The 13500-nt window shown below is 60.9% G+C and overlaps 1 protein-coding gene across 1 annotated transcript in view; it reads right to left on the reverse strand.

Annotated features, from left to right (window-relative positions):
• Positions 1–463: 463 nt before the first annotated feature.
• GNAI2 (G protein subunit alpha i2) overlaps positions 464–13500 on the reverse strand; it is a 50244-nt gene continuing 37207 nt past the window's right edge. Inside the window, exons 5-9 of the mRNA XM_077277093.1 lie at positions 11660–11788; positions 4899–5028; positions 3882–4035; positions 2449–2646; positions 464–2328 (exon numbers count right to left, since the gene is read on the reverse strand). Of these exons, the coding sequence (XP_077133208.1) occupies positions 2456–2646; positions 3882–4035; positions 4899–5028; positions 11660–11788 (604 nt within the window). The 3' untranslated portion in view covers positions 464–2328; positions 2449–2455. The remainder of the gene's footprint in view (positions 2329–2448; positions 2647–3881; positions 4036–4898; positions 5029–11659; positions 11789–13500) is intronic.

The raw sequence follows: 13500 nt of genomic DNA on the forward strand, positions 1-13500 counted from the left end.
CCGATCCTGTGAGAGGAATATAGAGGGGAAGTTACAACACTGCACTGTATATGGAGGAGGGTGACAGCGGCAGAAATAGGGGAAACATAAAATATGTTGTCGAGGGCCCAGAATACACATGTACCTTCCATACGTCTGTGTCACGCCGTTGTCTTTCATGGATTGAACACGTTCATTATACTGCGCCGTGTAGAAGAAAAAACACACAGGTCTGAACGAGGCCTTAAAGGGCCATCACAGCGAGGGTCTCCAGGACCCTGCAGTACATCGTACACCTGTATACAGCAGAGGCGATAATGCCCCCAACACACTGACACTAGAGACCCCCAATCTGCTGCCGTCCAGATCCCTTTATACCGGCATCCAGTAATCTGGCACAGGATGGGTAGAATGTGGCCGCCTCACCAGAAGACCTCTTGTAACCTCACAATGTCGCGGCGGCTGTAAATGAAGAGTCCGGGAACAGTTTCTACATTTTATTATTTAAAACTTTGTGAACAATTAAGAGAGAAAAAAATATATAAGATTTTAGTGGGGAAGCGGCAGCGCGAAAAAGCAATGTACATCGCCCCCGGGGTAAGGGACGGGCGGCCAAACACGGAGGCCACAAAACTGCACAACCGGTTACTAGACCCGAGCTGAGCGGAGGCTGCCACCAGGGGGGACTGGCCCGATGCCAGGGGGCACCAGCCGCTGTCCAGCCACCAGGGGGGACCAAACCGATGCCAGGGGGCACCAGCCGCTGTCCAGCCAACAGGGGGGACCAAACCGATGCCAGGGGGCACCAGCCGCTGTCCAGCCAACAGGGGGGACCAAACCGATGCCAGGGGGCACCAGCCGCTGTCCAGCCAACAGGGGGGACCAAACCGATGCCAGGGGGCACCAGCCGCTGTCCAGTCGCCAGGGGGCACCAGCCGCTATGGGGGACCGGCCTGATGCCAGGGGGCACCAGCCGCCATTGGTGACCGGCCCGATGCCAGGGGGCACCAGCCGCCAGGGGGCACCAGCCGCTGTCCAGCCGCCAGGGGGCACCAGCCGCCAGGGGGCACCAGCCGCTGTCCAGCCGCCAGGGGGCACCAGCCGCTGTCCAGCCGCCAGGGGGCATCAGCCACTGTCCAGCCGCCAGGGGGCACCAGCCACTGTCCTACATTTGGTCCAAGTCTCTATCGCCATCTCATTAGTCACTTTCTCCCCCTCTGGATCACGAGCCGGGGGTCCACGCAACCTCAGGAAAATAAATTAAGCTCATGGCGGCCCCTCACGTCTAATTAACTTCTTCATTGCGAGAGTGAACGGTCACATCAACCATGACCCTGAGCAATGAAGAGCTGGAGCAGACGCCATCGGCCAGGGATTGGGGCTCATGGAGGGGGTTCAGGTCTAGAAATGTGAAGAGCAGGGGATTGTGGGATTTCATTACAGCAAAGAGCGTAAAATGAGGTGGGGGAGGGGAACCTCAAGATGGAGGCAGCTCTTATACGCTCCTGTTATCTGCTGAGCTACAGGTATAATATTAAGATACAACATAAAATATTTAAAAAAATAAAAACCACACGGAAGAGCTGAAGGCACAAGAGCTACAGGTAATGATCTCCGGGTCCACACACCAGCGCCCCCAGCAGGCGGAGGAGCAGTGCTGCCGGCCCCCGGTCACAGCCTAGGTTCACTTACTTTTCTCTATTACGCCCTTTCTTACAGGAATGCTAGTTTTGGTGGACGGGGTGATCCGCCATTGATGAAGTGCAGCGCACGCAGTAACGAGCGGGGGAGGGGGGCCGCCGCCGGTGGGATGTTGCTCTCGGCCCCCGTCAGGCAAAGAAATTATTATGGTACAGAAAAAGAATGCAAAAAAACAATCGCAAACCAGAGAGCTGCGCAGGGTTAACTCATCCCTGGTCAAGAATGGGTTAAAGCTGCAGGAACGCCATGGTTCTGCACTTATGGCCGCTGTGTGCTTCTCCTTGTAATCAAGGAGTTAATAATCGCTGTGTGATCGTTGCATGCGCGGAGGACGCACGCAATCAAGTCCACGGCAATGCAGGAGTAAGGCTGCGGGAAATCCAACAGTCGGCGAAAACCTGCAGCCGCGCCAGGACACAGGCTGCACCGGAATCATCTGCAGAATACAGGAGGCAGAGGGCGTGCAGGCAGAAGGGGTTAATAATCCGAGGTGGCAAAGCTCAGCCCTGCAGAGTGCTGCTCCCACCGCAGACCCCATCCAGCAGACGAAAGGTTAATTACAAAATGAGACACTCGGGATAAAAACTGTGGAATCCAGAGGAGGCGGCAAATCTGTGCTCCCGTCTCCTGCCGACGTCACCAGCGGCCCTGCCAGAAGAAGGAGAAGCCGTCAGCCACCAGCACGGGAGGAACTACAACCCCCAGCAGCCTGCGCCCCGCATACAGCACATGCAACCATACATAAGGTACAGAGTATGGGACCCTCACCCTGGGCTCAGAAAAGACCACAATCCTTCAGGTTATTCTTGATGATCACATCCGTCACCGCGTCAAACACAAACTGGACGTTTTTGGTGTCGGTGGCGCAGGTGAAGTGCGTGTAGATCTCCTTGGTGTCGCGCCTCTTGTTCAGGTCCTCAAACTTGCTCTGAATGTAGCTGGCGGCCTCGTCATACTGGTTCGCACCTGTGGGGGATACGGACATTACGGGGAAGTAACGATACAAGGGGCGGCCAGAGACTAAACCCACGAACACCCAACATGGACGAGCCCCTGGGCGGGGCGGCCAGAGACTAAACCCACGAACACCCAACATGGACGAGCCCCTGGGCGGGGCAGCCAGAGACTAAACCCACGAACACCCCAACATGGACGAGCCCCTGGGCGGGGCGGCCAGAGACTAAACCCACGAACACCCCAACATGGACGAGCCCCTGGGCGGGGCGGCCAGAGACTAAACCCACGAACACCCAACATGGACGAGCCCCTGGGCGGGGCAGCCAGAGACTAAATCCACGAACGCCCTGACATGGACGAGCCCCTGGGCGGGGCGGGCAAGGACTAAACCCACGAACACCCCAACATGGACGAGCCCCTGGGCGGGGCAGCCAGAGACTAAACCCACGAACACCCCAACATGGACGAGCCCCTGGGCGGGGCGGCCAGAGACTAAACCCACGAACGCCCTAACATGGACGAGCCCCTGGGCGGGGCGGCGTGACGGGCCCTTGGGTGGGAGGACGGGCCCTTGGGTGGGAGGACGAGCCCCTGGGCGGGGCGGCGGGACGAGCCCCCGGGCGGGGCGGCGGGACGAGCCCCCGGGCGGGGCGGCGGGACGAGCCCCTGGGCAGGGCGGCGGGACGAGCCCCTGGGCGGGGCGGTGGGACGAGCCCCTGGGCGGGGCGGCGGGACGGGCACTTGGGCAGGAGGACGAGCCCCCGGGCGGGGCGGCGGGACGAGCCCCTGGGCGGGGCGGCGGGATGAGCCCCTGGGCGGGGCGGCGGGACGAGCCCCTGGGCTGCATGCTGTGATAAGTGTTTGGGGCCTGGAGCCGGGGCCACATTTTATGACTTTTACTGGGCAGCAATGCTTCAGGTCCTGGTAGAGGGGCGCCCCAGCACAGAACCCCCTTTTTAGCCCTCACATGGGTTCTCCGGGACGTACCAACCTGCTCCAGCACCAGAGCAGACATTGTGATAGTACCCAGCACTGAAATGAGCATGCCCCCCGCTATAACCTAAGCCTCAGAATAGGGAGGCTCCGTGTAAACCACATTTGGGTCTCTAAAGGAAATAACAGAGGAAAAAGCGCGACGTCCCATCACAAAGGTTAGCGGCGGATCAATACATCCAGGACGTGGTACCGACCCCTGAAAATGGAGGAAAGGCGGGACAGGAGGCGCCGCTCCGGCGTCATCTCACCTGTGTATTCTGGGAAGCAGATTGTGAGCGGACTGTGGATGATCTTCTCCTCAAACAGATCCTTCTTATTGAGGAAGAGGATGATGGACGTCTCCGTGAACCATTTATTGTTGCAGATGCTGTCAAAGAGCTTCATGCTCTCATGCATTCGGTTCTGCGGAGAAGGAAAAAAAAAAAGACATCAAGGAGGCACAGCGGAGCACGAAGAGGCGCCACCTTACAGCGGAGCGTGGAGAGGCGCCACCTTACAGCGGAGCGCGGAGAGGCGCCAACTTACAGCGGAGCGCGGAGAGGCGCCACCTTACAGCGGAGCGCGGAGAGGCACCACCTTACAGCGGAGCACGGAGAGGCGCCACCTTACAGCGGAGCGCGAAGAGGCGCCACCTTACAGCGGAGCGCAAAGAGGCGCCACCTTACAGCGGAGCGCGGAGAGGCGCCACCTTACAGCGGAGCGCGGAGAGGCGCCACCTTACAGCGGAGCGCGGAGAGGCGCCACCTTACAGCGGAGCGCGAAGAGGCGCCACCTTAAAGCGGAGCGCGAAGAGGCGCCACCTTACAGCGGAGCGCGAAGAGGCGCCACCTTACAGCGGAGCGTGGAGAGGCGCCACCTTACAGCGGAGCGCGAAGAGGCGCCACCTTACAGCGGAGCGCGAAGAGGCGCCACCTTACAGCGGAGCGCGAAGAGGCGCCACCTTACAGCGTGAAGATGTGTACCCGGGTGACATCACACCAGACACACGAGCAGAGCGTGAAGATGTAGGACATCACGATAAACACGCGTGACTTCACACCGGGACGTGATAATGTGCTTCCATGTGACATCACAGATCCACAGCAGGGCATGAAGACTTTTGCTCCAGGTGACATCACATGTGACGCAGGAGATGATTGTCTCCAGCCGAGGACACAACAGTAATGGCTGCGGAGACGTCGCCGTTGTCACGGTGCAGCCAGGACTTGGATCTGAGCGTCAGACGATCTGACGCAGGGTCGGGACCGGTGATCAGAGTCACTCACCATCTCCTCGTCTTCCGCCAGGACGAGGTCGTAAGCGCTGAGAGCCACACAGAAGATGATGGCGGTCACCCCCTCGAAGCAGTGAATCCACTTCTTCCTCTCAGATCTCTGTCCCCCGACATCAAACATTCTGCAATAAAAGGAAGTGAGGAAACGTCTGAGAATCGGTTTCCTGAACTCGTTATTGACTTGTGCAACTTCCAGGTCAGACTTCAGCCGGAGGAATCACTGACACACCGAACACTATGGAGGGGACCACCAGGGGGCAGCGCTCCTGTGTACACTGTATGGAGGGGACCACCAGGGGGCAGCGCTCCTCCGTACACTGTATGGAGGGGACCACCAGGGGGCAGCGCTCCTGTGTACACTGTATGGAGGGGACCACCAGGGGGCAGCGCTCCTGTGTACACTATGGAGGGGACCACCAGGGGGCAGCGCTCCTGTGTACACTGTATGGAGGGGACCACCAGGGGGCAGCGCTCCTGTGTACACTATGGAGGGGACCACCAGGGGGCAGCGCTCCTGTGTACACTATGGAGGGGACCACCAGGGGGCAGCGCTCCTGTGTACACTATGGAGGGGACCACCAGGGGGCAGCGCTCCTGTGTACACTGTATGGAGGGGACCACCAGGGGGCAGCGCTCCTGTGTACACTATGGAGGGGACCACCAGGGGGCAGCGCTCCTGTGTACACTGTATGGAGGGGACCACCAGGGGGCAGCGCTCCTGTGTACACTATGGAGGGGACCACCAGGGGGCAGCGCTCCTGTGTACACTGTATGGAGGGGATCACCAGGGGACAGCGCTCCTGTGTACACTGTATGGAGGGGACCACCAGGGGGCAGCGCTCCTCAGTACACTGTATGGAGGGGACCACCAGGGGGCAGCGCTCCTGTGTACACTATGGAGGGGACCACCAGGGGGCAGCGCTCCTGTGTACACTGTATGGAGGAGACCACCAGGGGGCAGCGCTCCTCCGTACACTGTATGGAGGGGACCACCAGGGGGCAGCGCTCCTCCGTACACTGTATGGAGGGGACCACCAGGGGGCAGCGCTCCTGTGTACACTGTATGGAGGGGACCACCAGGGGGCAGCGCTCCTGTGTACACTATGGAGGGGACCACCAGGGGGCAGCGCTCCTCCGTACACTGTATGGAGGGGACCACCAGGGGGCAGCGCTCCTCCGTACACTGTATGGAGGGGACCACCAGGGGGCAGCGCTCCTGTGTACACTGTATGGAGGGGACCACCAGGGGGCAGCGCTCCTCCGTACACTGTATGGAGGGGACCACCAGGGGGCAGCGCTCCTGTGTACACTATGGAGGGGACCACCAGGGGGCAGCGCTCCTCCGTACACTGTATGGAGGGGACCACCAGGGGGCACCGCTCCTCAGTACAATGTATGGAGGGGACCACCAGGGGGCAGCGCTCCTCCGTACACTGTATGGAGGGGACCACCAGGGGGCAGCGCTCCTCCGTACACTGTATGGAGGGGACCACCAGGGGGCAGCGCTCCTCCGTACACTGTATGGAGGGGACCACCAGGGGGCAGCGCTCCTCCGTACACTGTATGGAGGGGACCACCAGGGGGCAGCGCTCCTCCGTACACTGTATGGAGGGGACCACCAGGGGGCAGCGCTCCTGTGTACACTGTATGGAGGGGACCACCAGGGGGCAGCGCTCCTGTGTACACTGTATGGAGGGGATCACCAGGGGGCAGCGCTCCTCAGTACACTGTATGGAGGGAACCACCAGGGGGCAGCGCTCCTGTGTACACTGTATGGAGGGGACCACCAGGGGGCAGCGCTCCTCAGTACACTGTATGGAGGGGACCACCAGGGGGCAGCGCTCCTCTGTACACTGTATGGAGGGGACCACCAGGGGGCAGCGCTCCTCCGTACACTGTATGGAGGGGACCACCAGGGGGCAGCGCTCCTCAGTACACTGTATGGAGGGAACCACCAGGGGGCAGCGCTCCTGTGTACACTGTATGGAGGGGACCACCAGGGGGCAGCGCTCCTCAGTACACTGTATGGAGGGGACCACCAGGGGGCAGCGCTCCTCTGTACACTGTATGGAGGGGACCACCAGGGGGCAGCGCTCCTCCGTACACTGTATGGAGGGGACCACCAGGGGGCAGCGCTCCTGTGTACACTGTATGGAGGGGACCACCAGGGGGCAGCGCTCCTCCGTACACTGTATGGAAGGGACCACCAGGGGGCAGCGCTCCTCAGTACACTGTATGGAGGGGACCACCAGGGGGCAGCGCTCCTGTGTACATTGTATGGAGGGGACCACCAGGGGGCAGCGCTCCTGTGTACACTGTATGGAGGGGACCACCAGGGGGCAGCGCTCCTCCGTACACTGTATGGAGGGGACCACCAGGGGGCAGCGCTCCTCAGTACACTGTATGGAGGGGACCACCAGGGGGCAGCGCTCCTGTGTACACTGTATGGAGGGGACCACCAGGGGGCAGCGCTCCTGTGTACACTGTATGGAGGGGACCACCAGGGGGCAGCGCTCCTCCGTACACTGTATGGAGGGGACCACCAGGGGGCAGCGCTCCTCAGTACACTGTATGGAGGGGACCACCAGGGGGCAGCGCTCCTGTGTACACTGTATGGAGGGGACCACCAGGGGGCAGCGCTCCTGTGTACACTGTATGGAGGGGACCACCAGGGGGCAGCGCTCCTCCGTACACTGTATGGAGGGGACCACCAGGGGGCAGCGCTCCTCCGTTCACTGTATGGAGGGGACCACCAGGGGGCAGCGCTCCTCAGTACACTGTATGGAGGGGACCACCAGGGGGCAGCGCTCCTCTGTACACTGTATGGAGGGGACCACCAGGGGGCAGCGCTCCTCCGTACACTGTATGGAGGGGACCACCAGGGGGCAGCGCTCCTCCGTACACTGTATGGAGGGGACCACCAGGGGGCAGCGCTCCTCCGTACACTGTATGGAGGGGACCAACAGGGGGCAGCGCTCCTGTGTACACTGTATGGAGGGGACCACCAGGGGGCAGCGCTCCTGTGTACACTGTATGGAGGGGACCACCAGGGGGCAGCGCTCCTGTGTACACTATGGAGGGGACCACCAGGGGGCAGCGCTCCTCCGTACACTGTATGGAGGGGACCACCAGGGGGCAGCGCTCCTCCGTACACTGTATGGAGGGGACCACCAGGGGGCAGCGCTCCTGTGTACACTGTATGGAGGGGACCACCAGGGGGCAGCGCTCCTGTGTACACTGTATGGAGGGGACCACCAGGGGGCAGCGCTCCTGTGTACACTATGGAGGGGACCACCAGGGGGCAGCGCTCCTCCGTACACTGTATGGAGGGGACCACCAGGGGGCAGCGCTCCTGTGTACACTATGGAGGGGACCACCAGGGGGCAGCGCTCCTCCGTACACTGTATGGAGGGGACCACCAGGGGGCACCGCTCCTCAGTACAATGTATGGAGGGGACCACCAGGGGGCAGCGCTCCTCCGTACACTGTATGGAGGGGACCACCAGGGGGCACCGCTCCTGTGTACACTGTATGGAGGGGACCACCAGGGGGCAGCGCTCCTCCGTACACTGTATGGAGGGGACCACCAGGGGGCAGCGCTCCTCCGTACACTGTATGGAGGGGACCACCAGGGGGCAGCGCTCCTCTGTACACTGTATGGAGGGGATCACCAGGGGACAGTGCTCCTGTGTACACTGTATGGAGGGGATCACCAGGGGGCAGCGCTCCTCAGTACACTGTATGGAGGGGACCACCAGGGGGCAGCGCTCCTGTGTACACTGTATGGAGGGGACCACCAGGGGGCAGCGCTCCTGTGTACACTGTATGGAGGGGATCAACAGGGGGCAGCGCTCCTGTGTACACTGTATGGAGGGAACCACCAGGGGGCAGCGCTCCTGTGTACACTGTATGGAGGGGACCACCAGGGGGCACCGCTCCTGTGTACACTGTATGGAGTGGACCACCAGGGGGCAGCGCTCCTCCGTACACTGTATGGAGGGGACCACCAGGGGGCAGCGCTCCTCCGTACACTGTATGGAGGGGACCACCAGGGGGCAGCGCTCCTCAGTACACTGTATGGAGGGGACCACCAGGGGGCAGCGCTCCTGTGTACACTGTATGGAGGGGACCACCAGGGGGCAGCGCTCCTCAGTACACTGTATGGAGGGGACCACCAGGGGGCAGCGCTCCTCCGTACACTGTATGGAGGGGACCACCAGGGGGCAGCGCTCCTGTGTACACTGTATGGAGGGGACCACCAGGGGGCAGCGCTCCTCCGTACACTGTATGGAGGGGATCACCAGGGGGCAGCGCTCCTCAGTACACTGTATGGAGGAGACCACCAGGGGGCAGCGCTCCTCCGTACACTGTATGGAGGGGATCACCAGGGGGCAGCGCTCCTGTGTACACTGTATGGAGGGGATCACCAGGGGGCAGCGCTCCTCAGTACACTGTATGGAGGGGACCACCAGGGGGCACCGCTCCTGTGTACACTGTATGGAGGGGACCACCAGGGGGCAGCGCTCCTCCGTTCACTGTATGGAGGGGACCACCAGGGGGCAGCGCTCCTTTGTACACTGTATGGAGGGGACCACCAGGGGGCAGCGCTCCTCTGTACACTGTATGGAGGGGACCACCAGGGGGCAGCGCTCCTCAGTACACTGTATGGAGGGGACCACCAGGGGGCAGCGCTCCTCTGTACACTGTATGGAGGGGACCACCAGGGGGCAGTGCTCCTCTGTACACTGTATGGAGGGGATCACCAGGGGGCAGCGCTCCTCCGTACACTGTATGGAGGGGACCACCAGGGGGCAGCGCTCCTCCGTTCACTGTATGGAGGGGACCACCAGGGGGCAGCGCTCCTTTGTACACTGTATGGAGGGGACCACCAGGGGGCAGCGCTCCTCTGTACACTGTATGGAGGGGACCACCAGGGGGCAGCGCTCCTCAGTACACTGTATGGAGGGGACCACCAGGGGGCAGCGCTCCTCTGTACACTGTATGGAGGGGACCACCAGGGGGCAGCGCTCCTCAGTACACTGTATGGAGGGGACCACCAGGGGGCAGCGCTCCTCAGTACACTATGGAGGGGACCACCAGGGGGCAGCGCTCCTCTGTACACTGTATGGAGGGGACCACCAGGGGGCACTGCTCCTCTGTACACTATGGAGGGGACCACCAGGGGGCAGCGCTCCTCTGTACACTGTATGGAGGGGACCACCAGGGGGCAGTGCTCCTCTGTACACTATGGAGGGGACCACCAGGGGGCAGTGCTCCTCTGTACACTGTATGGAGGGGACCCCCGTGGGGGCAGTGCTCCTCTGTACACTATGGAGGGGACCACCAGGGGGCAGCGTTCCTCCGTACACTGTATGGAGGGGACCACCAGGGGGCAGTGCTCCTCTGTACACTGTATGGAGGGGACCACCAGGGGGCAGTGCTCCTCTGTACACTGTATGGAGGGGACCACCAGGGGGCAGCGCTCCTCTGTACACTGTATGGAGGGGACCACCAGGGGGCAGTGCTCCTCTGTACACTGTATGGAGGGGACCACCAGGGGGCAGCGCTCCTCCGTACACTGTATGGAGGGGACCACCAGGGGGCAGTGCTCCTCTGTACACTGTATGGAGGGGACCACCAGGGGGCAGCGCTCCTCTGTACACTATGGAGGGGACCACCAGGGGGCAGCGCTCCTCTGTACACTATGGAGGGGACCACCAGGGGGCAGTGCTCCTCTGTACACTGTATGGAGGGGACCACCAGGGGGCAGTGCTCCTCTGTACACTGTATGGAGGGGACCACCAGGGGGCAGCGCTCCTCTGTACACTGTATGGAGGGGACCACCAGGGGGCAGTGCTCCTCTGTACACTGTATGGAGGGGACCACCAGGGGGCAGCGCTCCTCTGTACACTGTATGGAGGGGACCATCAGGGGCAGTGCTCCTCTGTACACTATGGAGGGGACCACCAGGGGGCAGCGCTCCTCTGTACACTATGGAGGGGACCACCAGGGGGCAGTGCTCCTCTGTACACTGTATGGAGGGGACCACCAGGGGGCAGTGCTCCTCTGTACACTGTATGGAGGGGACCACCAGGGGGCAGCGCTCCTCTGTACACTGTATGGAGGGGACCACCAGGGGGCAGTGCTCCTCTGTACACTGTATGGAGGGGACCACCAGGGGGCAGCGCTCCTCTGTACACTGTATGGAGGGGACCATCAGGGGCAGTGCTCCTCTGTACACTATGGAGGGGACCACCAGGGGGCAGCACTCCTCTGTACACTGTATGGAGGGGACCACCAGGGGGCAGCGCTCCTCTGTACACTGTATGGAGGGGACCACCAGGGGGCAGCGCTCCTCTGTACACTGTATGGAGGGGACCACCAGGGGGCAGCGCTCCTCTGTACACTGTATGGAGGGGACCACCAGGGGGCAGTGCTCCTCTGTACACTGTATGGAGGGGACCACCAGGAGGCAGCGCTCCTCTGTACACTGTATGGAGGGGACCACCAGGGGGCAGTGCTCCTCTGTACACTGTATGGAGGGGACCACCAGGAGGCAGCGCTCCTCTGTACACTGTATGGAGGGGACGTCGCGATCACAGATGAGTGACGCCGTCCGTGCCCCCCGCTCCACACCTCCTGCCTTTACGGTCCATAGACAGATGAATCGCAGAGTAACGATATCTGCAAGGAGGCGACGCCCGGGTACCAGGCAGGACGTTGGCGTCGTGGCATCACCCATCATACACGCACTTGAAGTGGAGATCTTTGAAGGTGAAATGCGTCTCCACGATGCCGGTGGTCTTCACTCTGGTCCTCAGCACGTCCTGCTGCGTGGGCACATAGTCCGACCGGGCGATCCGCTCCAGATCATTCAGGTAACTGTGGAGAGAAGGACACGGCTCAGCTCCCTGTAATCCGGCATCTGATAATCCAGCAGTGGTGGTCCGGCAGCGGCACAGACCGGGGGTCCGGCAGCGGCACAGACCGGGGGTTTCATCACTTTGTATTTTACCTTCTCTCCTCATTATCTCCGCAGTAAACAAGCCGCTAATTAATTACAGCCCGTCGCTGACACGCTCGCGCTGCGCCAGGCCCTGACTTGTCGCTGCCCCCGGGGGGGATGACAGCACTTCCGAGCAATGACTCCCACGGGGGCCCTCACTTACCACCCCGCTAATTAATATTGATTTGACCTCGTTAACGGCCCTAATGAGCCAGAAGTCATCATTATGGAGGAGACACTTAGCGAGTTAACCCCGGAGGGACCGAGTTGCAAACAAGACCCCAGGGACCCGCTGCAGAGTGAGCCAACATGGCGGGTGTGGCACGATGACGCCCATTGTTAGCCGCCATCTTGTCATCCTCTGACTCCACAGATCACATCCCGGGGTCCGGAGGACGACCAGCACAAGGCAGGTGAGATAATGAGAACGCAGCCCCTCCCCCAACAAAACAGGGGGGCACTAAGTTTGCATTTCTTTTTTTTCCCACAGTTTGTTTTGGAGCACTCCGGCTAGAAAGCTCGTCAGGATCCCCTTACATGGGACTTCCAGGCCCGGCACCTCATGCAAATCCTGCTTTGCATTTTTGTAATTTGCCATTAACCACTTACCTGCTGGAGGGAAAACCACATGACATCAGGACTGAAAGATGGAAACGTGTAATGGAAAGAGCGAAAAAAAAAAAAAAAACAGATTTAAAGGGGCAGCGCAGCGTTCTGTAAATGCAGAATTCTAGAATGGAAAGGTCTGCAGAACTTCTAATGGACGTTGTTAGTCCTGCTCACACAGCTGCTGGGCCCGGTACAATGTGTCAGCGCAGCCGCAGTGTTCAGTGGAGGAAGACGGGCAGTCAGGACGCCATGTTCACAGCGGATCCTGAATGGCACCCAGCTTTCCTAGCTGGAGGAAGAGCTGCTCCTGGGAGTCACTTAGCCCCGGGCCGCAGAACTTCATCTCTGACCACTCATCCTCAGCAGGAAAGGGTTAATCCTGCCAGTGCCGACACCCAGAAACTTCCCAATGATTTGCTTCTTGGAACAAGTTACATGCAAATCAGTTTTCTGATACATCAGACTCCGCCCCTCCCCCACAGCCCCGCCCCCACGGTCACCTACAGTCTAAATATAGCATCTGACCGAAACCGCAAATCACGCGAAATCGGAAAATCTTCACCAAAGTGCCCGACTGAACTACAACCCCCAGCATCTCGATCCTCAATCACTCCCACTGGAAAATGTAAGATAATAATCGCCCCATCTCCAGCCAGGATCACACTCGGTACAAACCCTCCACAGAAACCGTCAGCATTGTCCGGAGCAACCGGAAACTATCAGCAGCCACACAAAATGGAACAACTCCCTCCTGCGATCTCTCAGCCTGAATCATCATGAGGGTAAAAGCGCCCAAGACCACCGGCGCCCAGGACAACCGGCGCCAGAAGCCCAGGACAACCGGCGCCAGAAGCCCAGGACAACCGGCGCCAGAAGCCCAGGACAACCGGCGCCAGATGCCCAGGACAACCGGCGCCAGATGCCCAGGACAACCGGCGCCAGATGCCCAGGACAACCGGCGCCAGATGCCCAGGACAAC

Source organism: Ranitomeya variabilis, chromosome 8, assembly GCF_051348905.1.
Source record: "Ranitomeya variabilis isolate aRanVar5 chromosome 8, aRanVar5.hap1, whole genome shotgun sequence".
Classification (NCBI taxonomy): Eukaryota; Metazoa; Chordata; class Amphibia; order Anura; family Dendrobatidae; genus Ranitomeya; species Ranitomeya variabilis.